Genomic DNA, 26,698 nt, shown 5'->3' with positions numbered 1-26,698 from the left:
TGGTGAAAATTGGACCAGGGAAGGGAGAATGTGGAGGGAGAATGCTCACTGCAGGGCTCAAGTGGAAGCAGCTGATTCTAAAATATGAGGGACATGGAAGAGGGCAAAATCAATGACCTTCTGTTTGCAGATGAGGAAGCAGCATCTGAGAGCCTCGTTAAATCCCCTTTAATATCACAGAGAGGCAAAGGAAGTAAGGGCAAATGAGGAAAGAGACAGAAGAAAAGAAGATTCCAACATGCCACATCTGATACCATGTGCCAGGGTTGGAAAGAACTTTGATGAGCAAGAAGCTCTGCAGTTGCTAATCTTTCTCAGCCAAAATGAACAGGACTTAACCCCTTATAACCACAGCCCCTGGTTCACATGAACTTCATTCTGAGTTAGAGAGAATTCCTGGGTTTTCTACACTATCCTCTTGCAGATAACTAGCCAAGGAAGAATTTACCTCATTCAAAATCCAAGGCACTTGCTGTGGGTTGGCACCGCATGTGTAGTTTTTAATTTTACCAAAATTTCCTGAAAAGAAAATACATCCACCAGTATAGGAGAGGAAAAGACATGGACAACATTTTCAGCAAGATCCCCCCAAAAGCATCTGTGGCCAAACCATCAATAGCAGTAGGATCTGCATGAAATAACTGTTGTGTGGTGGAACTTCACTACTGTATCCTAAAAGATATCAAAACTAAAAAATTACCAATGAGTGCTCATCCACAAGAAGGGAAACACCATCCTCATGGAAAACCAGTATGGACTTGATAAACAGCAATAGGGAAAGACTTTCCTGAGGTCCAAGTTTTGGTAACTACAACAACAGCAGCAGCAGCAGCAAAAGTCATATGGATGAAAAAGTGCTAAGGCTGTCTGGGCCTTTGAGAATCTCAGAAATAACCACCAGGAATTATTTTCCAGAAGGATAAAGCTCTATTTTGAGAGAAAATATTGTAAACATACCAAATTGAGCAGAGCAAGGACAACAAAGGCTAAAAGAAAAAAGGCTCTGAGGAAGCAGATCCCAGAAAGTAGTGCAACAGCAAAACACAGTCTAAAGTGGAGAGCACCAACCTGGCAGCAAGGCCTGTAGGGTGGAAGCTGGAGCACACGGCTAGAGGCAGAAAATGTTATTGAATCCAACTTGGCTCTTGAATCCGATGTTACTGAATCCAACAAGGCTACAAAGAGAGGCCATTTTTTAAGTTTTCTATGGTAATAACAGAGCAGCTAGGAAATATATCCTACTCCATCCTTCCCATTTAGCAGGAAACTCCTAATAGCCCAGGAAAACACCTTATTTAAACATGGGTAACACAAGGGATACAATTTAACCCCATAAATTACAAATTATAAGAAAAAATATTAAAATGAACCTCATAATATTCTGACTACGAGAACACAGAAAAATGGCTGACAAAGCAGATGAAAACTGAGATTACAAAATGAACTGAAACACATTAAGAAAATTATTGCACCTTTGAGAGAAAAGCACAAATCAGAAACAGAGAATCTCAGAGATTAGTCCTTCAAACTAATATGCACCACACACACACAAACACACATACGTCATGTGAGTCTCTACCATGTTTGGCTTCATCTAATAGTTTTGGACCAAATTGTTTAAAAAGAGGGTTTTTTTTTTTTCTTTCTTAATTATTCTCAGAGATCTCTTGGTTCTTGCTTCATGTCCCCACTGGGAGGGCCTGGGAGAAGTGACATACCAGTAGCAATTAGCATGCTCAGAACCCAGATCTTGGTTTTTAAATACCATTTTCTACTAAAAGAAATCAGAGTTCCTTGGAAAAATGAATAATTCCAGGCCTAGGGCAGGGAAAGTACAAAATAAGTCTGGAATATCTTGTTGTGCATGAAAATAAAGAATAAAATAAAAAATAATAGAGTCAATTCGAGAGGACACAGAAGCCATCTTTAAGGGATTCCCACTGGCCAAATCTGGGACAATTTGAACATTACAATAAACAATGATAATAATGGATTATAAGACCTTAAAAATCCACAAGTCCATCCTAATTTAAATAAATGAACTAAGTAATAACAATGTTGAGGAATAGAATATTTACATAGTTTGAAAGTAACTCTTTACAAAATGCTTTTGAGAAAAAAATTAGTAGAGGAACCTGGAAGACAACATTGTAATCAAGTGGCCAAGTTAACATTACCAGTAATAGGAAAATCTAAATAATATACTATGGAATGGGATGCATTGCGAACTCAGTGTAACAGCAAAGGAAACCATAAACAAAACAAAAAGACAACATATGGAATGGGAGAAAATATTTGCAAATGATGCGACTGACAAGGGCTTAATTTCCAAAATATACAAACAGCTCGTACAACTCATTTAAAAAAAAAAAATCAAAAAATTGGCAGAAGACCTAAATAGGTCTTTTCTCCAAAGAAGACATACAGATGGCCAACAGGCACATGAAAACATGTTCAACATCGCTAATTATTAGAGAAATGCAAACCAAAATGAGGTATTATCTCACACCAGTCAGAATGGCTATCATCAAAAAATCTACAAATAATAAATGCTGGAGAGGGTGTGGAGAAAAGGGAACCATCCTACACTGTGGGAATATAAACTTGTGCAGCTACTATGAAAAACAGTAGGTAGGTTCCTTAAAAAACTTAAAAAGAGATACAGCAATCCCACTCCTGGGCATATATCTGGAAAAAACAAAAACTCTAACTTGAAAAGATACATGTACCCCAATGTTCATAGTAACACTGTTTACAATAGCGAAGACATGGAAGCAACCTATGTGTCCATCAACAGATGAATGGATAAAGAAGATGTGATATAGATAGATAGATAGATAGATAGATAGATAGATAGATAGATACACAACAGCACAGAGTTTGGTTTTACAGTCAATGGTACAAAAATGAATTATAAACATGTAGGAAAAACTGACAAGTCTAAACTGACTTGTCTAAATTAACTACCTTGTAATCTTCAAACGCATCAAGGCCCTAAAACCTAAGGAAAGACTGAGAAATGGTTGTAGATAGCTAAGAAGACTAAAGAAATGTGACAATTAAATGCAATGTAAGAATCTGAGCTGGATCCTCTTTGTTGTAAAGGACATTGCTAGAGATATTGGTCCAACTTGAATTGAGGCTGGATATTAAATAGTAACAATATATCAATGTCAATTCTCTAAATCTGACAGTTGCAGTTATGTGGGAAAATTTCCTTGTTAGTAGGAAATTAAGCATTTCCTTGTTAGTAGGAAATTAAGTATAAGCATTTGGTGGTGATGGGGCATCATATCTACATTTTACTCTCCAACAGTTTCAAGGGAAAATGTCTTTGTGTTGTACTTTCAAATTTTCTGTAAATTTGACATTGTTTCAAAAAAAAGAAAAGAGTAAATTAGATGGAAGATAAGAATAGACACAGAAAGCAGAGCAAAGAAAATGAAAAATGGTTAAGAAATTAAAATAAATTTTAAAGATTAGAAACAAAAAGATTTTAAGACAATGATAGATATGGAAGACCAACAGGGAAATGGAATATGGATACTACTGAATCTCAGAAGAAGAAAAATCAAAACAAAGATAAATATTTAAAACTATATCTTAAGAAAGTTTTCTAAAATTAAAAAAAAAAGTATTGAATATATAAGCTGAAGTAAAACTCCAGGGAACTGGTAAATATTTCTCAGAGTGGTCAAACCAAAACCTATTCTAATGTGGAATTTCAATGTTGGAGAAAATTTTTAAAAAAACATGGGAGGGATAATCATAACAGAAGAGAAAACGACATTGGGAGCAAAGCCAACAGTCAAAAATAAGAAAAGGATTTTGAGTGGTTTTCCTTGGCTCTTGATGTGTTCATAGGTTTATCAATACTGCTGAGTTGTTGTTTGTTTGAGGAGTCAATGCAGAGTTTGATGTGACTGAAGAATTACAGGTGAGAACATTTTCAAAGTTAAGAAAAACACTAATTCTGTACAACCTGAAGTGTGGAATCTGCCAGCATGTATTACAACTGATGGTGGCATAAATACATGAGGAGCAGAACAAAAGCTTAGATTGACAAATGTGCAAAACTTGTGAAAAATGTAATGTTTAAACCCTTTATTGTTCATTGTACGATTCATCAACAGGGACTTTGAGGATGATATTTGAATCGATTGTGTGTTATGAACACAGTGGCATCAACAGTGAACTTTATGTGCTCTTATAGACTTATCACTGGCAATTCTGATAATTTTTGTTTTTGTTTTTGCGGTACGCGGGCTTCTCACTGTTGTGGCCTCTCCCATTGCGGAGCACAGGCTCCTGATGCGCAGGCTCAGCGGCCATGGCTCACGGGCCCAGCCGCTCCACGGCATGTGGGATCTTCCCGGACTGGGGCACGAACCCGTGTCCCCTGCATCGGCAGGCGGACTCTCAACCACTGCACCACCAGGGAAGCCCAATTCTGATAATTTTTGTTCAGAAATAGTTGAATAGCTTTAATTACCCAACCATATAGAACGTTAACAACCTGACACTAGTACACTTTTTTGGTGACTTTATTGGGCACAGGGCTGAGATTGAAATTTTTTTGAATAAGAACTGCCCTCATTGGCTATTGTTAAACTTTTAATGGCTTTGGAAATAAGCTGTTACTACAAATTTGATAATGTTTCTTAATGAATTCAACCAAAAGTAACAGGGCAGGGCTTCCCTGGTGGCACAGTGGTTGAGAGTCCGCCTGCCGATGCAGGGGACACGGGTTCGTGCCCCGGTCCGGGAAGACCCCACATGCCGCGGAGCGGCTGGGTCCGTGAGCCATGGCCGCTGAGCCTGCGCGTCTGGAGCCTGTGTTCCACAACGGGAGAGGCCACAACAGTGAGAGGCCCGTGTATTGCAAATAAATAAATAAATAAAAAATAACAGGGCAAAACAGTGCTAATGTGTGAAACTTATTCAATACTAAAGTCATTTCATTGACAATTAATATTTGAATCTCAAGTACATTCAAACTGCTTTATACACTTCCCATGATGACCAAAGATAAAACAAGAAATGAAATTCCATTTCCACACAAATTTGCAGCAGATATATTTCCCAAGTTCAAACTACAGTTCCAGGAGTATTTTCCAGACCTCAGTGTATGAAAGAATGGAACTATCTATGTTCTTATCTTTTATTCCCATATGTGGCCCCGCCATACCTCCCGCTTTAATATTCTCTCTCTACAACACTTTCCCAACCATCCTCATAATTTTATAAATCCTCTTAACCTTCAAAGGCTTCCCTAAACATCCCAGCCCAAGATTTCTCCCTAAACTCAACTCCTGTAATAACTATTATCTGGTCTTTCATTTGACCCTTTGTGTATTGATCTTTTCTTGCTTATTGTATATCCACCTACACAATCAATATCTCCCCATATACACTGTAAATTTCTTGAGGGAAAAAGTTACATCTTAGAGTACAATCCACAGACCCTGCTGGCAATACTTGAAACACTGGAAAATGTTGGTTGATTAACTGCTTGAGCAGGTATTTTTAGTTGCAAACATAAAAATAATAAATGAAGGACTATGGAAAGACTCATCCACACTTTGCTCTTACAAATTTAATTGAACTCACATTTCCTAGTTATTTACTTACTTTTGGCTAGTCATAGAAATAAACCTGAAATTGTCTCTACTCCCAGAAAATAAAAGGTAAGGTAGAATTATTTCCTGCAGTGGCTCTCAACTAGAGGAAGTTTTGCTCCCCAGGGGACGCTTAGCACTATCTGAAGACATTTTTGTTCGTGGCAACTAGGAGGTGCAGGATGCTATTGGCATATAGTGAATAGAACCCAAGGATGCTGTTAGGCACCCTGCAATGCACAGGGCAGCCGTCCACAACAAAGAATTATCTGGCTCAAAATGTCAGTAGTACCAAGGTTGAGAAACTGTAATTTTCTGTGCCAGTGTGGGCTGAGATATATAAAAATAGTTCTCAGTATTTGTTTTCATCTTCTAAATTATGACTTTTCATATGACTTATTTTTTATATCTGCGAATCTAGGGCTGATGTTCTCCCCTCCCACTCACCCCCACTTCACTAGACTAATACGTTCATGAGGCTGGAAACTGGCCCTCCTCTTTGAGGTGCTCAGTAAGTGTTTGTTAAATGGATAATGAAGTAGTGAAATGTTATCCATTCTTCCCAACACATTTGTTTAACACTTGCTTTCTGGAACGACTGACCCTTTAACAATCTAGAAGGACCTTCAGAGATAAGTGCATCATGTGTTTTTTAATATTCAAGACGGTGGCAACTTTTCTTCAAATAACTTCCTATGGGAAATTCTAACATGGAAGGCAGATAAAAATAGAGATGCTCCACTGAGTCAAGGTGAGGGATCCAGAGCCCAACGGCCAGTCCATCCCTAAGGTAGACATTGAGAAACAAACCCACTCAAATAACAATCAGGAAAACTGAAGTAGAAAGTGAAAGTAACTAGAATAAAGTCAGAAGACTAGATAGTGGTAGGTCATTAACTGAAGCTGTGTTCATTCATTAAGCACCCTGAAAGACAGGTGCAGAACAAAGGTTCCTATTATGTTGAACTAACCTAATATTATACTATGCTAATATATGTGTGTGTGTTTATATCTGAGCAACTAGGGCTGATTCCCCCCACTACCACATTCACCTCCTATAAACTCCATGTGGCCCCTCACCACCATGGAAATTCAGGATGAACAAAATCTATGGATCAACTAGCTATGGAGACATTTCTTTATGAATCCTTCTTTCTAGTGAGACAGGTACTTCTGTGAGATCAATTTAGACAGGACAAAATTTTTTAAAGTCCTTTAACACCCACTTGCCCTTCTATGTACATAAATGATTCTTAATGCGGGGGAGTGTTGTTGCATAATGGGATTTTGGAATTAGGAGAATGTGTAGTCTGAAAAACCATAGCCTGTAAATTTATTTTTAACCCCCCCTAATACCTATAATTTTTGTAATACATACCTCAGAAAGCTTGTCAAAATATTTTTGGCTGGCGGGTGGGAATACTTAGAAGATAGTGATTCTCTAACAAATAATAGGAAAGTAGAGAAGGGACGTCTAAGAGAGTCTCACAAGGAGAGGGTGCAGCATGAGGTTTTGTGTTTATAAGAAGACTGCAGGATATTTAAAAGTGGGAGGTAGAACACAGGGAATTTCATGTAACGACCTGGGACCTTTCAACGTTCTACGTAGCTGGTGTTAAAAACAATCGAAAGAGGACTGAGTCTGGGCATCGAACGTTTGGAAAAATGACTGGAAGGTCAGTATGAGGCTGGAGTCATGCTGTGATCTTGTCAGAGCCGCAGGATTACGATGGAAGACGTTGCCCCAAGGGTTTCTACCACGAGGTGAACACACAGTAGTCACGAGATCAAATTCAAGTGGATTATACACCCCATCTATCTTCATGTCACACAAACCCCCAAATGGCTTTTTTCCTCTTAGAATTCTTGCATAAAGAAGCTGAACAAAACTGATGTGTGAGTTAGCCAGGGTCAATGCTATATGTAGCAACTTGAGAGCAAAAACAGTTTCAACTTTCCAGTAAAATCCTTTTGTAAGCAATAGCTTTATAAAATGTCACAAACACAGCTGTGTGGAGGGCACAGAGAGATTTGTACCTGTGACCGTGAGACTGGCCTTGGGGAACTTACAGAACAATGATGACACCCTGGAGTGAAATTTTTAAAACAAGGGGGAGGGGGAGGATGGGATAAGCAAAAGTGATGTCTTCTCATTAACCTAGCCTATCAGAGCACTGCTCCAAATGTCCATCCACCTCAGTTCATTTGGAGCACCCGCTGGGGTCTGCAAATTCCACCTACTAGTCATAAAGTGTCATCAATTAATCTTCCCTCGTGTCCAGCTCCTATCTCTGTGTTTATTCTCCCTCTACAGCCAACAACTCTTCATGGAGGGGGTCCTTAGAGGTCACAAATCTCACTCCTCAATTTATAAATGACAAGAGCAAACAAGACCCAGAAAAGGGAAGAGGACAGTCATTCGGTGAATTTCAATAAGCATTATAGAAAGTACCTGCCAATCACCGTAGAAGATCTTGTGTGTTTTCTAGAGGAGATTATCAAGAGGATGAAACCTCCAGCTGACCCAAGAGCTGGACCCTGGCAGTGGGAGGCTCTTCACCCCTCCTCTCGTCCTGGTAATGTATGCTCCGCCCACCATTCCCACACTAGGAGCAAGGATGCAGCCTTGAGAGAGTAAAGTGTTGCTGAGACCATCTGGACTGGATACTGACTGAACCCTGTGAAGGCCTCTATGGAAACTTAAAGATTCTGGGGGGCAGGTACGGAGATCTACTCCTGCAGCCACCCAAGACAAGCCTACCCTCAAATATAAGTTCCCTTGCTTATTAAGTCTGCCACCTACCAACCTGGAGTTTTCTGGCCCTTTCTTCAGCTCTTGCTCTCTGTGTACAGGGGCGAATTTCAGATTTCACTCGGGAAGCTCCCCTGGTTGCGAACCAAGTGTTTTATTTTATTTTTAATAATTCTTATTATCACATGAAATGGAAAGCTTCTTTGCATTTATTCATTCCCATAAATGAGGAAGAGCTTGACTCATGATGACAGATATTTGCTTCAGTCTTCCAAGCACAGCCTGTGTTGAGGCTGGAAGAAGCAAGGATCACAAACGAACCTGTTTATTTCAAGATAGCTTTGACAGTCATAACCAAGAAATGCCATCTTGCCCCTTGGGGCCAGCCCTTAAGTCATCACTAAAATCATGTCTTTAATTTACTGAGAGCTGGTTTTATAAAATCTGGTTTAAGAGTCTGATTTCTATGAAAAGATTTATGAATGTAAATAATAAATGTATAGGTTTATAAAATGTAAATGGTAAGATTTTATAGAGGTTTAGTCAAAGTTTTAACCAATGACCAGAAAATTTTTTAAATACCATCACATTACAAAAAAACCTAAATTACCAAAATACAGTTCTAAAAATACAAGCTGTTCTATTTACATGTATTTCATTTTTACATCAATGCCTCTGAAAGATCTATTAAAGTTGTTGGTTACCTATCATTAGTAGTTAATTTTTAAATGTAACTAAGTTCCCAACTGCACATTTTTTTCTTTCAAAGACAATACCTCTCTCCCTACATCTTGAAAAATGAGTAGTGTTTTGCTAATAACAGTTCTCCTGCTGCCCATTCCTTTGAGCTCAGGAATTAAAATAAATTTCTTTAGCATTTTGCCATATTTGCTTTACTTTTTGTTGAAATATTTTAACATAAGTTACAGATATATTTCACTCCCTAATACTTCAGCACACGTCTTTAAATAAGGATATTTTCTTATATAATCACAATACCATTATCATACCTGACAAAGCTTACTAGTAATTCCTTAATATCATACTCAAAAATCCCAAATTGCTCCGAAAAATTTTTTTATAGCTGGTTTGTTCAAATCAGCATCCTCTGAAGGATCATGGATAGCATTTGCTCATTATATAACTCCAAAACACCTCCTCCCCACTCTCTTTTTGTACCATGGTATTAATTGTTGAAAAGTCCAGACCAGTTGTCTACAAGATGACCTGCCTCCTAGATTTGTTTATTTCCTTGTGGTGCTAGTTGTTTGTCTAGTTTCTGAATTCTGTATGAAGTAGAAGGTGTAACAAAAATTTAAATAAACTCACTACTGGCAAGAATACTTCATAGGTGATACTGCTACTTCATATTTGGTCCATTTCCTATCCCAGCCAGAAACTTTCCCACAATGGTCATCTCTCTTCTCTCAGGATCTGTCAGTGACAGAAAATTAACTTTCTCTAAATGATCCATCTACTCTGATGAAAAGCTCTGAAGAAAAGTTTAACCCAGGTTCTGTTATTTATGGTTTACCTTTTAACTAAATGAAGATCCTGTACAAATGCACAGAATTTAATCTAAATAATAAGAATAGATACTAATATCAGAGGCAGAGTGGCATAGTAAAAAGTTCTTAATTTTGGAACCAGACAAATGGTTTCAAATGCTGGCCCTGCCCTACCACTTAATTGTCTTTGGAACTTTGAACAAGTTATCTAATGTCTGAATTGTGGTTTCCTTACATGTTTAGAGTTATTGTGAGGCGTAAACAGGTTCAAGAGTAAAAGCATCTAGCAAGAAGATCTGCACCAGCAAGTATTCAATAAATGTTTACTGGGCCCCCCACATATGCCAGCGCAATAAATAAGATTTTTTAAAATGACATTCTGCAGAAATGAATACTCTATGTGTGTAAATAGATGGATTTATAAATCTAAAATTGAGATTATTTTGGAAACAGAGTTAATTAATCTTAGATTGTGAAAGCCAGAAAGGCAGGGAACAGCCTCAATTCTGCATTTGACAGATAAGAATGTAAAGTCAAAGAAACAAGGTTTTGCTTCTACCCACACTTAGCCCCCCCTTAAGCATCTGTGATAAATTGGTGGAACAGAAGATGGCAGATGAAAAAGGTGCCTTCCCTTCCCAAGCCACATTAAGAATCCATTCGTCCTGAAAAGAGAGGGAATGTGGTCTAGAAATGCAAATATTTTCATCTCAGCTGCCATGCCAAATGAAGGCTAAATGTGTCTTTAAAGACCTTTGAAAAACAATGCTTTTATATGGGAGATTAATATTTGAGTTTTCTGAAATTTCTTCATTACCCTAAACCACACAGACCCAGGCATATGGACTCCCTGAAGTTTGATGAATGTCAGGACCCAAGTGCGGATTGAAAACCGCCAGCCCACACTTAGAAAGCCAGGGTCACACTACATTAGTATGAATTCAGTGCCATATGGCAAATGCCCCAGTTTATTAAACATGCTGCTTTTGAACTTACTGCTAATAGGGTATCATTATAAAATGGGCATAGAGAAAGAAACAGAATTAGTTAAAATTTTTACAGCTTGATTTCTACCACGTATAATGTATATTTTCTTAAAAAATGAAAAAACGAGATTTTTCCCGTTAATTAACAGAAGGTAGAAATTTAGAGAACTTTAGACATATTGCAAATAATTCTCCATTGGCAAATATTTATTCTAAACAAGGTTTAGATCATACATTTTTTGTTTACCTAATGAAAATTACAGCGTTAAGAGGTACATTTTCAAAATTGGCTATTTTTCTCAGAGAGGAGCATTAACTACATCGATTCAATCAGTTTAAAACTATATACGTATTTACCTGATATTACTAAAATAACAGGAACAGGAAATAATGTCCATCCCCTTCCTTTAGTATAGGTAGTAGTTAGTGCTCCATTTCATGGTAAAAAGTTTTACCTGCAGATAAGAATATGGGGATTCTTTCCTTGACCCCCAGTAATGACCAGATGGGGAGTGGAATAGCCCTTGGGTGACTCAAAGGAAGAGGTTCTGGAGAGAGCTTATAAAGATGGAGTTCAGTACCTTCCCCGAAGACCACCGCTGAGGTACGGAGCAGCAGGAAGCCCCCTGACCCAGCAGCTGCTGCTAAGCACAGCCTTCCTTTTCCTTCCTGGCCATCCTGTCCAAGGCTGAACTCCAAGTCAGGGAATTTTTCTCAGCAAGGTAATGATCTGATCCAAAATAATCAGCACTTAGCTGTGACCAGCAAATGGGTGTAATCCTTCCAGGAAGTGTTACAAAGCACCCTAAAGAAACCTCCAATTCATGATGTGAAAGCAAGTGTGTGTGTGTGTGTGTGTGCATGTTTATAAGGGGTTGGTGAAGAAGTCACTAGGGGCTCTTCAATGAGCCCCCAAAGCCTCCTCCCTGTTTGCTCACATTTCCACCTGAAAGTAAAATTAGCCACATATACCTGCCTCTCATTTTCTCTGAAATAACTTTGCACAGTAATTTCAGGGACATTCTTATTTTTAAAATATCTGGTCCTGTTTGGCTCCATCCACTCTGAAACCAACCTTTACTTGCATCTTTGGATCTTCCATTTCAGATGAGAAAGCCATACAGTCCAGAATAATCTACTCTTGAAATATGTAAAAACACGTCCCATCAGAGAACTGGAATCCTGTTGAGTTATAGCTTATAAATTCCCACAACCCAAAGAAGTATATGTAGGTAACATTAAAATGATGACTGCTCCCTTGAGGCATTTTATATTATACTCGAAACATTATTTTAACCAACCTTCCGGGCTTCAAAAGGACAGAGGATTAGTAGGTCAATGATTTGCTTATGTTTCAGACAAGAAAAGGTATCAGACTACGTCTCATTTCTACTCACCTTCAACAATGTCTGACTTACCAGCCCTAGGTTTACGGTACTGATAGCAAATCCAAGTACTTCCTCTTCCATACCCAGGGTGCATGCTGCTCCCCCAGCATCCCAAGCTAGAATCCTGAGCATGTCCCCGAATGGAGCAGCTGACATTGTATGCCCAATCCCTAACTAATGATTGTGGCCAGGAAAATGGTTATTTTGATTGGCCTACACCAATCAGGGTGCACGTCTGAAGCTGGGGATTAAGTCATTTCCCAAGAAGGACACATTAGATGGAGGATAGGTAGATACTAGTAGGAAAATTGGAGAAAGGGAAGAATGAATACTGGTTGTTCACTACATAGACATCTGGCCTGAAAGACAACAGCAAGCCCAGGGCTATATCTACTGAAAATTACTGTTGGGATTACTAATAAGGAAATAGTTTCCAGATTACAAACTAACAAACAACAACAAAATTCCAAGGCCAGTATGTTTCTTTTATTATTATTTTTGTTTGACTTAAGATGGTTGAATGATTTCATTTTCATTTATAAGCATTACAATAATTCCCATGCAAAAACCAAGACCGTATATGCCTAATTTCAATCGGCCAAAATCCAACCCGTGAGACTGGACATTCAGGATCAAAATCAAAATGTTGCTTGACCTTTCCAATAGTAGACATCACGGTCATCCTTTGAGAGATCGGCAGGCCCCTGACCTCCCAAACACTACAGTTTGCCATGAGTTCATACCAAAACAGGGAGCCGATCGATGCCTTGCAGCACCTAAACCTGGCAAGTAATTTCATTCATGAAGACAGGACACCTCTACACCAAGGCTGCCACCCACAGTTATCTCCTGGTTCCTGCTCTGTAGAAAAATCTGCTTTTGAACAGGCATGGTATCTTCTATGTGGGGACTGATATTAATTTTTCCTTCCAGTTTTCCTCAAAACTCTCAGTAGAAGCAAAGAGACTTTACAAAAAAGCTTACCTCTTTAATGTCAAAAGAAATACAGTTGATCCATGAATAATGCAGGGGTCAGCGGCACCGACCCCTGTGAGGTTGAATATCCATATATAACTTTACAGTTGACCTTCTATTCACGATTCCAAATCCATATATTCAACTAACACGTTTAGTGGAAAAAATCCGTGTATAAGTGAACCCACACAGTTTAAACCCGTGCTGTTCAAGGATCAACTGTACATACAAAGACAACTACTTTATCAAGCATGTACTTTCCCCAGCTTCAGATAAAGTCACTCAGCAGATATAAAGCTTTAAAAATTTCTCAGTAAGATAGGAACCAGGAATATCAAGGAGGGCAAAACAGGACCCCACAATTAAAGAACTAAACAAATACAAAGAATCATTCTATTGATGAAGACAAATGGGCTAAATGAAGAAATGATAGCATTTCAACAGTGGATGTCAATTTATATTGAAATACACGCATTGGAACTCCGACAATGGCAAAAGTCTCATTAGTGCAAATAACAATTATAATGGTATATTCTTTAATAGGATTTAAATAAGGCTTCAAATAATTACACACACTAAAACTACCATTTGGAAACCTTAATTCTATCTGGTAAGTTGTCAAAGACACCCTTCCAAACCATCCAAAGTTCTGATTTAAGGACAATTACATTCAGTGAAGTTGCTCCAAACACAATTTATAGCATTATCACTTTCAAAGTCTACATTGTTTGGCAGAGAGGGAGAAAATACCCTGGCCACTGGTCGAAAGAAATAAATCCAACTAACGTACCAGGTAGTTCCCAGGTTCAGATGATTTTCAAATATCTGTGGTGATGAACGCTCATTAAAAAAAATAAAGACAAAAAAAGGAAAACAAAAAAATAAGAGAATCCTGAAGCATGAGAAAGAGATTTGTTTCCCCACTCCCATGAACAAAAGTATGAAAGCACAAAGTATGAAACAGAAAAAAGTGAGAGAATTCATGGGTATTTTCATCTATGGCTCAAGTTCTCCTTAAAAAAAACAAAAACAAGACCAAACACCAAAACAATGTGTAATAACTACAAAATGTAAACAACAAAATCAGAGGCAGAATATGAAATAGTAATATACTGTTTCAGAGCCTGCACCATCCTGCAGAACCAGGAAACTTAAAATGTGTTCTTAACAGATCCAACCTAGGCTGGATATGTAAAAAACAGAAAGACGGCATCACAAACCACACTACATATTATGAGAGTTTTAGAACCAGAGGGGAAAAAAAGGCAGCAAAAACGCTCAGAAAAATTTATCATCAATTCTGAAATGGGGCCTTGTCACATCATCAGGGTTAATGAAGACGGAGATCGACTTCCCCGGGTTCTCAGTCACTAGTTGCTGCAGTTTTTTGGCCAGACGGTCATCGGGCTGGTTGGGGTCCCCTCCGTCGGACTGCGGGGAGGGGATGGTAGTGGTGCTCCCTCGTCTCTGGAGCTCCAGTGTCAGCCGGTTGGCTGCCTTGACGTGCTCGATGGCGGTGCGCAAGTGCTCCGCCGGGTCTGAGCGGACGGAGGAGAGCTTCCGCGCGTGGAGCATGACCGTCTCCTCGGACAGGTGCTCCAGCATGTTGCACTGCGGGATGAAGTAATTGGGACACATCTTGTTGACCAGACAGTGTTGCAGGTCATCAATGAGGCCCAGCAAAAAGTGGGCTGCATAGTCTTCTTGGGCCAAATAGTTGGCAGGAAGTCTGTCGCAGGCCCAGAGCATCATGCTCCGCAGGTGATAGGGGCTGATAGCCTTGGGCCGGGACAGGAGTTTAATGATGATGGCTTTGCAGGCCTGGTAGGCCTGCATGAGGCTGCTGGAGATGCACTTCTTCAACTGCACCTCACTCCTGGCAAAGGACAGCCGCCACTCATTGTCCTTCTTTCCCTTGTAGGAGCAAGCAGGCACCAGGTAAAACCCACTGATGACTTCTTCCTCGGTGATCTTCCCATCCCAAAAGTGGTTCTCCATGAGCCAGCTCTGGGCCACTGCCGGCCAACCCTTGAAAGAGACCACTGGGACAATATCGTACAACATGCGACTGCTCCCCACACCCAGAATGATGGAGATGATGGTCCCATTCTTTTCTACCTTTTCCACCTTTGGCATCCCTCGCTGGGGTTTCTTCTGTATCTCTGATAGGACAATGCTGATGGAGTCATAGAACCAGTCAGCCACTTTGGTTGGGGAGAAGAAGTAGTTGGTGGCACCATTGATATGATCGACGATGGTGCAACAGTCTTTCCACTTACTGATCGTCCCCTCGTCAAAGAGCCGAAGGCTCAGCCAAGAGTGGCACAAGGCTGAATGGCGCATATCCAGTGTCACAGGCTGATTACGGTCATGAAGCTTCAGGGCTGGCACCAGAAGAGTGAAGTCCATATCATAGTCAGTCCCTCGGGCATAGACATTAAGCTCATCTAAGTCCAGGTCTACCACGCCTTCCCGGACTCCTCCAGAAAGCAATAGATACTCATTGGCCACTGGAAGTTTTTGGTCCAGCTTTTGCACCATTCCTAAAAACAGAAGGAGAAAACACTATTACAGGAAGCACAGATAAAAGAGTCTTATGCATCAATCGAGAATGTGCTGAGCTTCTAAGAGCCAGTATTCGTTATCAATACAAAACCAGATCTTAGGCTGCTGCACGGACCCAGCCAACAGTACATTGTTCATTTTCATCGGTGCTAGAATCCATCCTTTTCCAAATGGGAGAATTATGCAGATTCTTCTCTCATGGTGAAAGCAGTATCATTTTCAATCATAAACCTGGGCTCCTCTTCCCCCAGTCATCACCTCGGTTAATGGCACTGCCATCCACTCAGTCACCCAGGCTGAAAAACCTTAGTAAGTTTCAAGTCTTACTTGCCTTTCTACTGCCAAATCTTATCTATATAGCCTCTGCGACATTTCTTGTTCCTTCCCTGTTCTCCATCTCTGCTGCCATCATATAATGCCTGGCTCTTCCATCTCTTGCCAAAGCCGTCTCTCTCCCCCACACCTCCCCCAGCTTAAACTTTCCTCTGTTCTGATGATTCTCAATGTGGGCTGTGGACACTGAAAGTAAGACACTTTCAGAGGACAGCGAGGTCATGACTCCTTTCATAATGCTAATACATTATCTGCCTTTTTCACTGTGTTGACACTTGAGCTGACATTTAATGGTACAAAAGTAAAGGAGGGCAAAATTTCTGGTGCCTTAGCATTAGTCAAGACAGTGGTACCAACTGTTCTAACAGTCATTTGATTCTTTTTTTTTTTTTTTTTTTTTTTGCGGTATGCGGGCCTCTCACTGTTGTGGCCTCTCCCGTTGCGGAGCACAGAGCTCCGGATGCGCAGGCTCAGCGGCCATGGCTCACGGGCCCAGCCGCTCCGCGGCATGTGGGATCTTCCCGGACCAGGGCACGAACCCGCGTCCTCTGCATCGGCAGGCGGACTCTCAACCACTGCGCCACCAGGGAAGCCCCATTTGATTCTTTTTTATTGGCATGCACTAGCAGTTAAAAATTAGTAACAATCCAGTTTCACTTAAAATCCTTAATGGAAAAGAAAACTGGGTTAATTTTGTTGAATCCCAACTTTCAAACCTCCTTTTTATGTGACAAAATAGGAAGTAACCATAAAGCACTTCTGCTGCATACTGAAATACAAACTCTGTCTTCAAGAAAAGCACTCATGTTTGAGTTGGAGGCTAAATGAGCTGCTTTCTTCATGGAACGCCATTTTTAATTTAAAGAATTACATATAAACTATGGGTATTTAGACTTCAGTATGTAACAGACATTTTCTTAAAAACTGAACAAATTAAGACTGACTTCACAAAACAACTGAAATATTTATTGCCAATGAAAACATCAGACCTTTCAGGAAAAAAACATTATTTTAGAAAACTTATCTCCTGCACCATAAACTTAACATCTTCCCAAATTGTATACTTTTCTAATGAGATTGGTGGTGATAGAACAAATGTGACTTTTAGGGATGATATTATGAGCTCTTTGAGAGTGAGAACCATGTCTCAAAGATGTATGAAGCAGCCACAGGGGTCTGCTCCCAGCAGGCACACAATTGAAGCTATGACTGAATGACAAAGGAACAAATAGATGAAATTAATAGGCTTAAATATGAAATACATAAGGCGAGACGGAAATGACTGTTCCACGACCAACATACAAATTTACCTTCCCTGCTTCCTGTCTTTTTATTATGGATTTACCTGTGCTTCATTATCTGACAAACTACCAGCATCACTCCGTGACTTATTTAACAACTTTTCCTGAAAGATCGAAAAGAATGACCACAAACTATGATTCCATTAGTCATTGTAGTTACTTTTAATCAGCACAGTTTTTTATTCATAAGGCAATACCAATGCAAATAAATAAACCATGTATATGTGTCTATGCTCCCACTATATTTCAGAATCTGACACTCTTTGATAAAAATGTGCTCTTTTTCATTCTTTAAAATCCTATTTTCCAAACAACAAAGAGCGAACGATCACTTTCTTTTTAAAGCAATCAATAAGTTATCCAGCATTAAAGAGTCAACAATTCATCAGAAAGAGAATCAGTGTACCTGATTTTTTTTGGGGGGGTGGTGGTGGTGGTGCTGTTTCTCACGCTCCCTGTGCTGTGATGTGGCACCCAGATCCCTCTTCAATAAAGACTTCTTGTCTCAGCTGCTGAGGCTGTCAGTGCCTATCCCTCAAGGATGGTCTGACCCCAAAGGGCCACCTCAACTAAGACCGTGGGCTGTGGTTAGGGTTAGGGTAGGAGGTAAACATCCCGTAACCAATCAGTGTAGAAGTGCCCCAGTTCAGGGTACTCTGATGAGTCCCCGGCATCCAGAGTTCCCACTGGGGCCTGCTGAGAAGGACACCACACTTCTCCCTCCGCCTGACCCTGCTTCCGCCCCCTCCCTTGCACAGGTGCAGATCCCAAGGGTGCTCCTTTGTAAATATCCTCACTCCATCTCAGGGGCTGCTTCCTGAGGAACCCAAGCTAAAACACTACATACTAACCCAAGCAGCCTTCACTACAAATCAGCAGTGAACAATTTATTTTCCTTTTAAAAGTGGTTTTTAAAAGCCAGACAGCAACCAGTGTGGAAACTGTAACACCGAGAAAAAGATTCATTTCTCAGTTGTCATCATGTTTCAGTATTAACCTCACCTTTACAAAGTAACAGCTACTACCACCACAAGTTTTGGCTGTAGCTCTAAAAGGATAAGATGGAACTTTCAGAATCCCAAGTACGTGGTGAAAATCACTTTTACTATTTTACAGGCTCACATGGAGGTACAGATACTTTCAAAAGGAAACATGTGATCTTGAAATAATTTACTCATTATTTCATATATTGTTTCATTCCAGCATCTGGAGCGCCCCAAACACACCTGGGGAAAACCGTGACGTGCTGGGTTGTAAGTAGTAAATAAGATCTGAATTGATTAGTAGTATTGTTATATGGACACTACATAATTGTCCCCTCTTAGGCATAAATAACTCAAAATTATATACATCTTTTTCTCCTAGACAGGCTCCAACTGGCTCTGAGCACACTAGCCAGAACCTGTCTACACAACCAGAATTAACATGTGTAGTAATGGGCTGGGGATAACTTGTTTACAAACGTGTCACTGAACTTTGCCTTGGATTGCCACAGTTTTGTTCGGATAATTACAGGTGAGAAAAAAAGCTAAAATTCCATTCTGCCCTCTACTGGATTAAAGGAGAAGTTTTAACATATTTTCACTTGTTAGAATATTCCTCTTTCCTCCCAATTGCTGCTTACGCACCTAAAATATTGGCCCTTCTTTCAAAAGAGCCGTATAAAGTATTTGGCTAAATTCTAATATTCAGGGGTTAGGATAATGTTGGACATTTCTTATTCCTTTAAAAAGGGCACACAGAACTTGAGCAGTAGTGAGAATATAGCTGAAGCTCATTTGCTAAGCTCCTAAGAGTTAGAAACAAAATCCCTAAGGCCACACTGTTCCGGAAGCTGATCCCCTGAGACCTCCACATTTACATTTAGCCTGCCTGAGCCCATTAGTCTACAGTTTTACAGATTATTTGGTAGCACAAATTGGAGCCTTCCCCAGAACTGCACAAACTCAAAGGCCCTCCTTGAAAACTTTCCTGGGCTAAGTAAAAATCAGCTGACATTAGCTGTCATCCCAGATGGGTTGCCAGGCAACTAAAACACAGGCAGGGTCTGAGAGGGAAAAAAAATTCTACTGTACACTTTGGCTGTAGGCATTAGTTCCAACAGATGCCATCTCTGAACTGATCTAAGGTTTTTTTGTGTAATTACAGGAGATTTGTGTGATATCAAGTGCCTCTGGCTGTTTAGCTATCAGTAAATTATCGGAAACAGTGAGTGGGAACAAAAGAAAGGTTGAACACACACCACTGAGCTTGTTAGCAGCAGAGAAAAGGAGAGGTGGAGAAGTAGCTTATTCCCCTGGGCGGGTCTCTTCTTTTCAGGAAAGAACTGGCATATGTTTGCTCTTAAAAACACAAAGCAAAAGTGCCTCCCAGCCTCCCTTCCTGTAACTGATTCCTTGATTTCAGCTTATTTCGTAGTATCTACTTATGAAGACCTTAAAACTACTGTTTTAGGTACTGGGGCCCCAAGTTTAAGGAATGAGTTCCCTATCATCCACTTAGTTCTTTGCTGACTGCCTTTAGAACATCAAGTGAAAAACTGAAGTCTGTCCTGGACTCCCTTGTATTCTAGAGAACAAAACTTTATCACATTCTGTTGAATTCAGATTACTAATTCCCATCACTCAAACGTATAATGCCAGCTGGTTGACACCAGAGCACAAGAACTAAGTATCATTTGTCTTCTCCCATCTTCACAGCTTCCCTCAAGAACATCTATGAGAACTCAATTAGTAAATAGATAAGTGAAATTAGTACTTATATAGATTCCTTTAAAAAAATGAATTCTTAACTATGTTGAAGAGATAAAGATCAAACAGAGAAAACTTTTACATCTTGTAATTAAAGCTACAGAATACCATATATATATATATATATATATATATATATATCTTTGACTATGTATATAAAAAAGATTTCTATGTAGATAAAAAAGACCTGAATATCTCAATAATATTCATTGCTTCATAAAAAATGTATTACCTTTTTCACCTCAACTCATGTGAAACACCAGTAACAGTGCCTTTATGGCACTGATCCTTAATAGTAGGAAGGGTACAGAATGCGATGATTTTGCAAAGTCCTTCTGTGATTTTTTTTTTTTTTTTTTTTTTGCGGTACGCTGGCTTCTCACTGTTGTGGCCTCTCCCGTTGCGGACCACAGGCTCCGGACGCGCAGGCTCAGCGGCCATGGCTCACGGGCCCAGCCGCTCCGCGGCATGTGGGATCTTCCCAGACCGGGTCACGAACCCGTGTCCCCTGCATCGGCAGGTGGACTCTCAACCACTGCGCCACCAGGGAAGCCCCCTTCTGTGATTTCGATACATTCCCTTAGGGTAGCAGTCTCCTTAGCTGTTAATAAACAATATAAACCTTCCTGTAAAAATATTATCATCTATGTTTCAAATATTTTTGTCAAACTTATTTGATAGTCTGAGCAACATTCTAAAAAGTAGGCATGGCCATCTTCTTCTAAAAAAGTCACCAATCTATGAGATTTTTAATGACTTCAAATTGGGGAAAGTTTTTTCATTTTCTTTATTCACAGCCAGAAATCATCTATATGAAGTCCCTCACTTTATAGGTGAAAAACTGAGTTCAGAGAGGAGAAATAACTCATTCAAGGTCACACAGCCCTGGGGACAGATTAACAGCATTGCCTTTAATTCCCATGTTTGCTGTGACGGTCAGAGTGGCAAATGCACACTGTTCTCCCTATGACAATAACCTGACTTGACATGAATGTAGAATGGCTGGGAAGGAAAATAGCAGAGGTCTCAAGGCCAAGTGCCAGCTTTGCACTTTTGTTGGTCACAGCTTTCGTGTGACCTTGGACCATCAGCAGAACATGCCCCATCATCCACATTTATCAGAAGGAAGCATGCACCTGACCTGTCTTACAAGAAGCTACCCATATTCCCAAATAAATACACTATAACACACAGGAAATACAGAAGCAAGACACCAGTGGAGCTTCCTAGGTTTTCAATTATCTGCTGAGTGATCATTAATATTAAAAATTTTATAGTATGTTTCATAAGTCAACGAGTCTTTTATTTGGCATAACTTCTGAGACAACTGCAGGTAATGTTATTTAAACTTTTTAGAGACCTGATTAATTCACGTATGGTAATAACCTATTAACCAAATATATATAGTAACAGGACTGATTCAAAAGACGCCTCCTCAAAGAAGTCTTCCTTGATCTTTTCGCATCTTGACACTAATAATGTCTGCGAGAACACTGGAGTCAGAGCAAGACAGGCTTGGGTTTGAATCCTGGTTTTGTCATTTACTACTTAAGTAAGCCTGACAAGTTATTTAACCTCTCTGAGCTTCCAATTCCTCACCTATTCAAAATGAACAAATAAAACCATAAAACTGCACTTCTAGGGTTGATATGAAATGTCTAAGCACACTGTAGATATTTAGCTCATTTTCCCCATATAGTCTTCCCTTTCTCCACCATCTATAAAACTGGCTTGGCCAAACAACTCCTATTCCACAGAGTTGATAATCTATCGAAAGCCTCTAAGCACGTGTAAGGCCTACGAAACACGTTAGATGAAGGGAAACGAACGCAGCAGCCTCTCCTCCAGCCACACCCAGACTGAAGCTAGCCCAGGGAGGCCTCCTCTAGTGGCTGCCGTCGGGTAGCATGGTGCACAGCCTGGCCAGTAGAGGGCAGGCTGGATTCCAGCCCTTTCGTGTTCCCTCAGAACAAGTGCCCTGCAAAATGAACAACCTACACACCCCTGTGAAGGACCCTGATCTGAATTCTTACCCTAGCACTTTCTACAATTATAATCATAGTGGGTTGTATTCATGGCTTATTGTCCCTCCTTAATGAGATAACAACATTTGGCACAGTAATTGGCAAAGAGTGTCAGTAAATGAAAGAGGCTCTCGCAGTCAACAGTCTATGAGCTCCTGCAGTCAAGGTTTTACTACTGCAGGGGCTAATACAGACGTTGGGATTAGAAGGCAACTGTGGGTTGGGTGCAGCATTTGGCTCAGTCAACTTGACCACATCATCAGACACAAATTGGGAATCATGAGATTTGCCACATAATGTAATAGAAAATACTGCCAGCCTATCTCTGTAAAATCATCCAAAAGTCAGGCTGGAAAAAAAAAAAGCCTCTCTAATCTTTCATTATTTTCTTTCTTAAAAATTAAAACTCAAGTTCTAAAAATTGGTGGGCCTCGGCAAAGTTTACTAAGCTATTTTGAACAGAATGAACATGAGTCAGACCTGGACTCAAGTCCGATTCATCCAGGACCAACCTAATTAAACAGTTTCCTTAAATGACATTGGGGAATAACAATTACAAGTTTGCTGGGGGGCTTCCCTCGTGGCGCAGTGGTTGAGAGTCCACCTGCCGATGCAGGGAACACGGGTTCGTGCCCCGGTCCGGGAAGATCCCACATGCTGCGGAGCGGCTGGGCCCGTGAGCCATGGCCGCTGAGCCTGCGTGTCTGGAGCCTGTGCTCCGCAACGGGAGAGGCCACAACAGTGAGAGGCCCGCGTACTGAAAAAAAAAAAAAAAGTTTGCTGGGTGGCCATGGGGTTAAAACAAGAAAATGCACATCAAATTACTTAGTGTGTGGTCTGGTACTCACCTGGCAGTCAATAAAGAGAGGGTTCTGGGCATGTGCCCACATCAGCAAAATATTTTTCCCATCCAATAAGTCTTGCCGTTTCCTCCTTTTAGTTCTTAGGATAGTTTAAAAACTCATGGTTTCTACCAAACAAGACTTATTGGCAAGACTCAAAGGAATGTCTCATTAGCCCCACCTAGCAGCCGCCTACAGCTACAACAGGGCATGAAAGATAGGTTGTTAGTTTACAAAAGGAGTGACCATTTTAGAAGGCTCATTCTTGAAAGATAAAAACAGTAGCAAGTGAAAAGTAAGAGTGATGCCAATACGGTATCTTAAGGCTATCTAAGGATACAGAAATATGCCAGTGATGACCAGATTACCTCTCTCCTGATGTTCAGAAGCAGCAAGAAGCTTCTAATGGAGATGTTCAGCATTAAGTCAAATGTACCCTCCTTCAGCCTGTGACCCAGCTGAGTCTGGTTTGTATTCCTTTCTCATTTGGGGATGTATATGCCAACTACTTAAGTACTCTGAAACTGGAAGTCTGGGTTTGATGGGCAGGGGGTAGGCTCTATATTTTAGAAGAGGAATAATGAAGGAGGCCAAGTCTGGGAAATTGCAAGGATGGTGGTGGGATTCAAAACTTGGGTTTGATTTATTCATGCATGTGACCCATAAGTATCAGCGCCTCCTCTGAGCCAGTAGTATGCCAGATACTGAAGACACAACAGTGAAAAGAAACACACTGTCCCCACTGCATGGTCCTTATGTGGAGTGAGAAAGCCAGTTACATTTGTATCAATCAGGAGAGATGTGATTATGCTGAGTAACAAACCTAAAACCTCAGTGACTTCAAACAACAAAGTCTTATTTTTCATTCAGGCAACGTGACCATCAGAGGTTGCTGGCTAGGGCTCTTCTTTCCTTCATCCAGGACCCAGATGGCTACAGTACCCCGCATCTAGAAACTCACAGGCCCTCTACTGGAGGAAAAGGAAGCCCTGGGGGATCTCTTTCCGGCAGCTAAATGCCTTGGCCTGGGAAGGACATATGTCATTTTCATTCACACATCACTGGCCAAAACTAGTCGCATCCAACCCCAGGGAAGAAACTGCAGTTCTACCTCATGCTGGGAAAGCAGAGAGCCAGAAATATTTGATAAGCAGCATGAACAACTCCCACACTAACCAAACAAGCACACACTGATGAACATATAATTATAAGCTGAGATAATAACTCTGAAGGAAGTGAATAAAGGTCCTAGCCAAAACATAGAAGGGGATGAAGAGGACTGCAAATTGTTTCGCCTGGAGAATGAAAAATTCAAGAAGCCCATGAGATCCATCTTCAAATACGTGATGAGTTGTCCTGGTAAAGGAGAAACGGACTTTAGGATTCCAATAAGTAGAAGGTATACAGAGAGGAAAAAAAAAAAAATCAGTGTCATCGGTAAATGAAAGGCTCATCTATCTAGTAGAATCTTCTAGCAAGGCTGCCTGTGGAGGGAGTACACTTCCTGTCCCAAGAAATGACCAATCAGCATTTTCAGCAGGGGTGACAACTAAAAATACTAACATGGGATGGGGTCTGAGTATAGGTATCCTTCAAGGTGGCTGCCCAACACCAAAGCCTCCTCCTGCTGTAGCCACCGACGACCGTGCAACGTGGGCCCCATAACAGGTGCAGGAAGAAATCCAGGGGAGCATTTGTTATGTTCCAGTGGAGGAGGCTGTTCTTCCCTCTCATCTGTTTTACTCTGTCATTTCTAATCTGCAACCCAGCCGCTATCACAATCCTCCAACCAACTCCACCGGTTTTAAAAGAAGAGATCACAGTAGTAGCAATAACACACATCAGAACAAAAGAAGGACTGACTTTACAAAGCACACTTTCAAAGTATGTACATCTCATGTCAAGGGCTCTCTGAGAAGGGCACAAACATTGATTGGCTCTACTATGCATTAAGGCATAGGCTGAATGTCTCACCTATGTCATTTCCTTCTATCCTCTTGGCACTTGGAAGTAGGTCATCCTGTCCCCATTTTACAGATGAGGAAATCAAGATAAATAACAGTCAAATAAATTGTTCATGGCTATAAAAACTAAAATGGGATGAAAATTCAGGTTCATTCCATACTCTTTTCACTATCCCAGTGATGCTTTCCAGCATTAAATGGGCTCTCCTGAGAGGATAAATAATTTAATATCTTTGGACCTTTAAAATTGCCACATGAAACACTGTAAGAAACAGTTAGTGGAAGCTTATTTCTCTGTCCAAAAATAAATTCTATTTTGGAGTAAAATGATTTTTAAAGCAGATTAAAAGCTCATTTTAGCAGTCCCTGGGAAATGAAGTATTATAAGCAAAATGGGTCAAGGATTATAGGAAAGACAAGACTATAAATGACTTTTTTATTTTTTAAAAAAGTATCTAGTGCTGCGACACACAGCCATGTGTGCATGCACGTATGTGTGCTGCATACTTAACTCAGACAATTCTGAAAGAGCATTCCACAAGTATTTTAATTCCAAGGGTATCCTTGGAATTCTTTCAGTCCCCCCAAGACAAACTCTGAAAATGTTCCTATATATTCAGATGCACAGTTTAATTTGCTTACTTTAATCCAACAGCAAAGCCTAAATTTTAGAGTCCTATCCCCTAAGTTTTTACTACTAGACTTGGGGGACAGAGAGTGGCTGAGAACATCATTACCAAGGGAAATACTAACCACAAAGCCAGAAGCAGTTACTGAGTTGTAAATCTTTTTCATTTGTGGACACAACAGTATCTACCACCGCCACTTTTTTTTTTTTTTTTTTTTTTTTTTTTTTTGCGGGGCCTCTCACTGCTGTGGCCTCTCCCGTTGCGGAGCACAGGCTCCGGACGCGCAGGCTCAGCGGCCATGGCTCATGGGCCCAGCCGCTCCGCAGCATGTGGGATCCTCCCGGACCGGGGCACGAACCCGTATCCCCTGCATCGGCTGGCGGACTCTCAACCACTGCACCACCAGGGAAGCCCTACCACCGTCACTTTTTTCCTCTGTGCAAAACTCAGCTCAGGCACACTGAGCCATGGGGAAAGAAACATGACGAATTCTGTGCCGTCTTTAAAAAAAAAGAAAAAAAAAACCCAAACCCAAATCAAACCTAAACAACCTAACTGTTATCCTGAGTCTCAATAAGAGATATGCCCGTTGTGACTCAGCAGCCTGAGAAACGATGTCACTGTGGATTAAAAAGGGACTCCAGTGTGGAGTAGTGTAGCTGTGGTCTACACGACACACTCAGAGTTGCTACATTAGCTCAAAAATGGGTGCAATTTATATAAAGACCCAGCTAAAGGGTTTTAAAACTTCACTGGCTAGCAAAAGTCCTGCCTTAAAATTAGTTTACTTTGGAAATGTTCAAACATACAGAAATGTAGAGATAATAGTATAATGAATCACCATGTACCCACTACTCAGCTTCAACAATTATGCTTGCCATTCTTGTTTCATTTATTCACACACTTTTGGCTGTAGTTCTTTAAAGCAAAGCCCAGATATTATACCATTTCACCCATAAAACACTTCAAAATGCTTGTCTAACTGACAAAACCTTTTAAAACTGTAACCACCATTTTCATATCTAAAGGAGATTTTAAATGATTACTTATTATTACTATTATT

The 26,698-nt window shown here is 40.4% G+C and overlaps 1 protein-coding gene across 2 annotated transcripts in view; it reads right to left on the bottom strand.

Annotated features, from left to right (window-relative positions):
• Positions 1–12,716: 12,716 nt before the first annotated feature.
• Positions 12,717–26,698, bottom strand: part of MB21D2 (Mab-21 domain containing 2) — a 103,114-nt gene continuing 89,132 nt past the window's right edge. For both annotated transcript variants that reach the window (XM_022569515.2, XM_022569520.3), the window contains exon 2: positions 12,717–15,770. In XM_022569515.2, the coding sequence (XP_022425223.2) occupies positions 14,506–15,770 (1,265 nt within the window). In that variant the 3' untranslated portion in view covers positions 12,717–14,505. The remainder of the gene's footprint in view (positions 15,771–26,698) is intronic.

The sequence above is a fragment of the Delphinapterus leucas genome, chromosome 4 (assembly GCF_059928025.1).
Source record: "Delphinapterus leucas isolate spDelLeu-1000000601 "Yukka" chromosome 4, BTC_Dleu_Yukka2, whole genome shotgun sequence".
NCBI lineage: Eukaryota > Metazoa > Chordata > Mammalia > Artiodactyla > Monodontidae > Delphinapterus > Delphinapterus leucas.
Note: the sequence above shows the minus strand (reverse complement) of the source record. Positions and strands in the feature narration are given on the sequence as shown.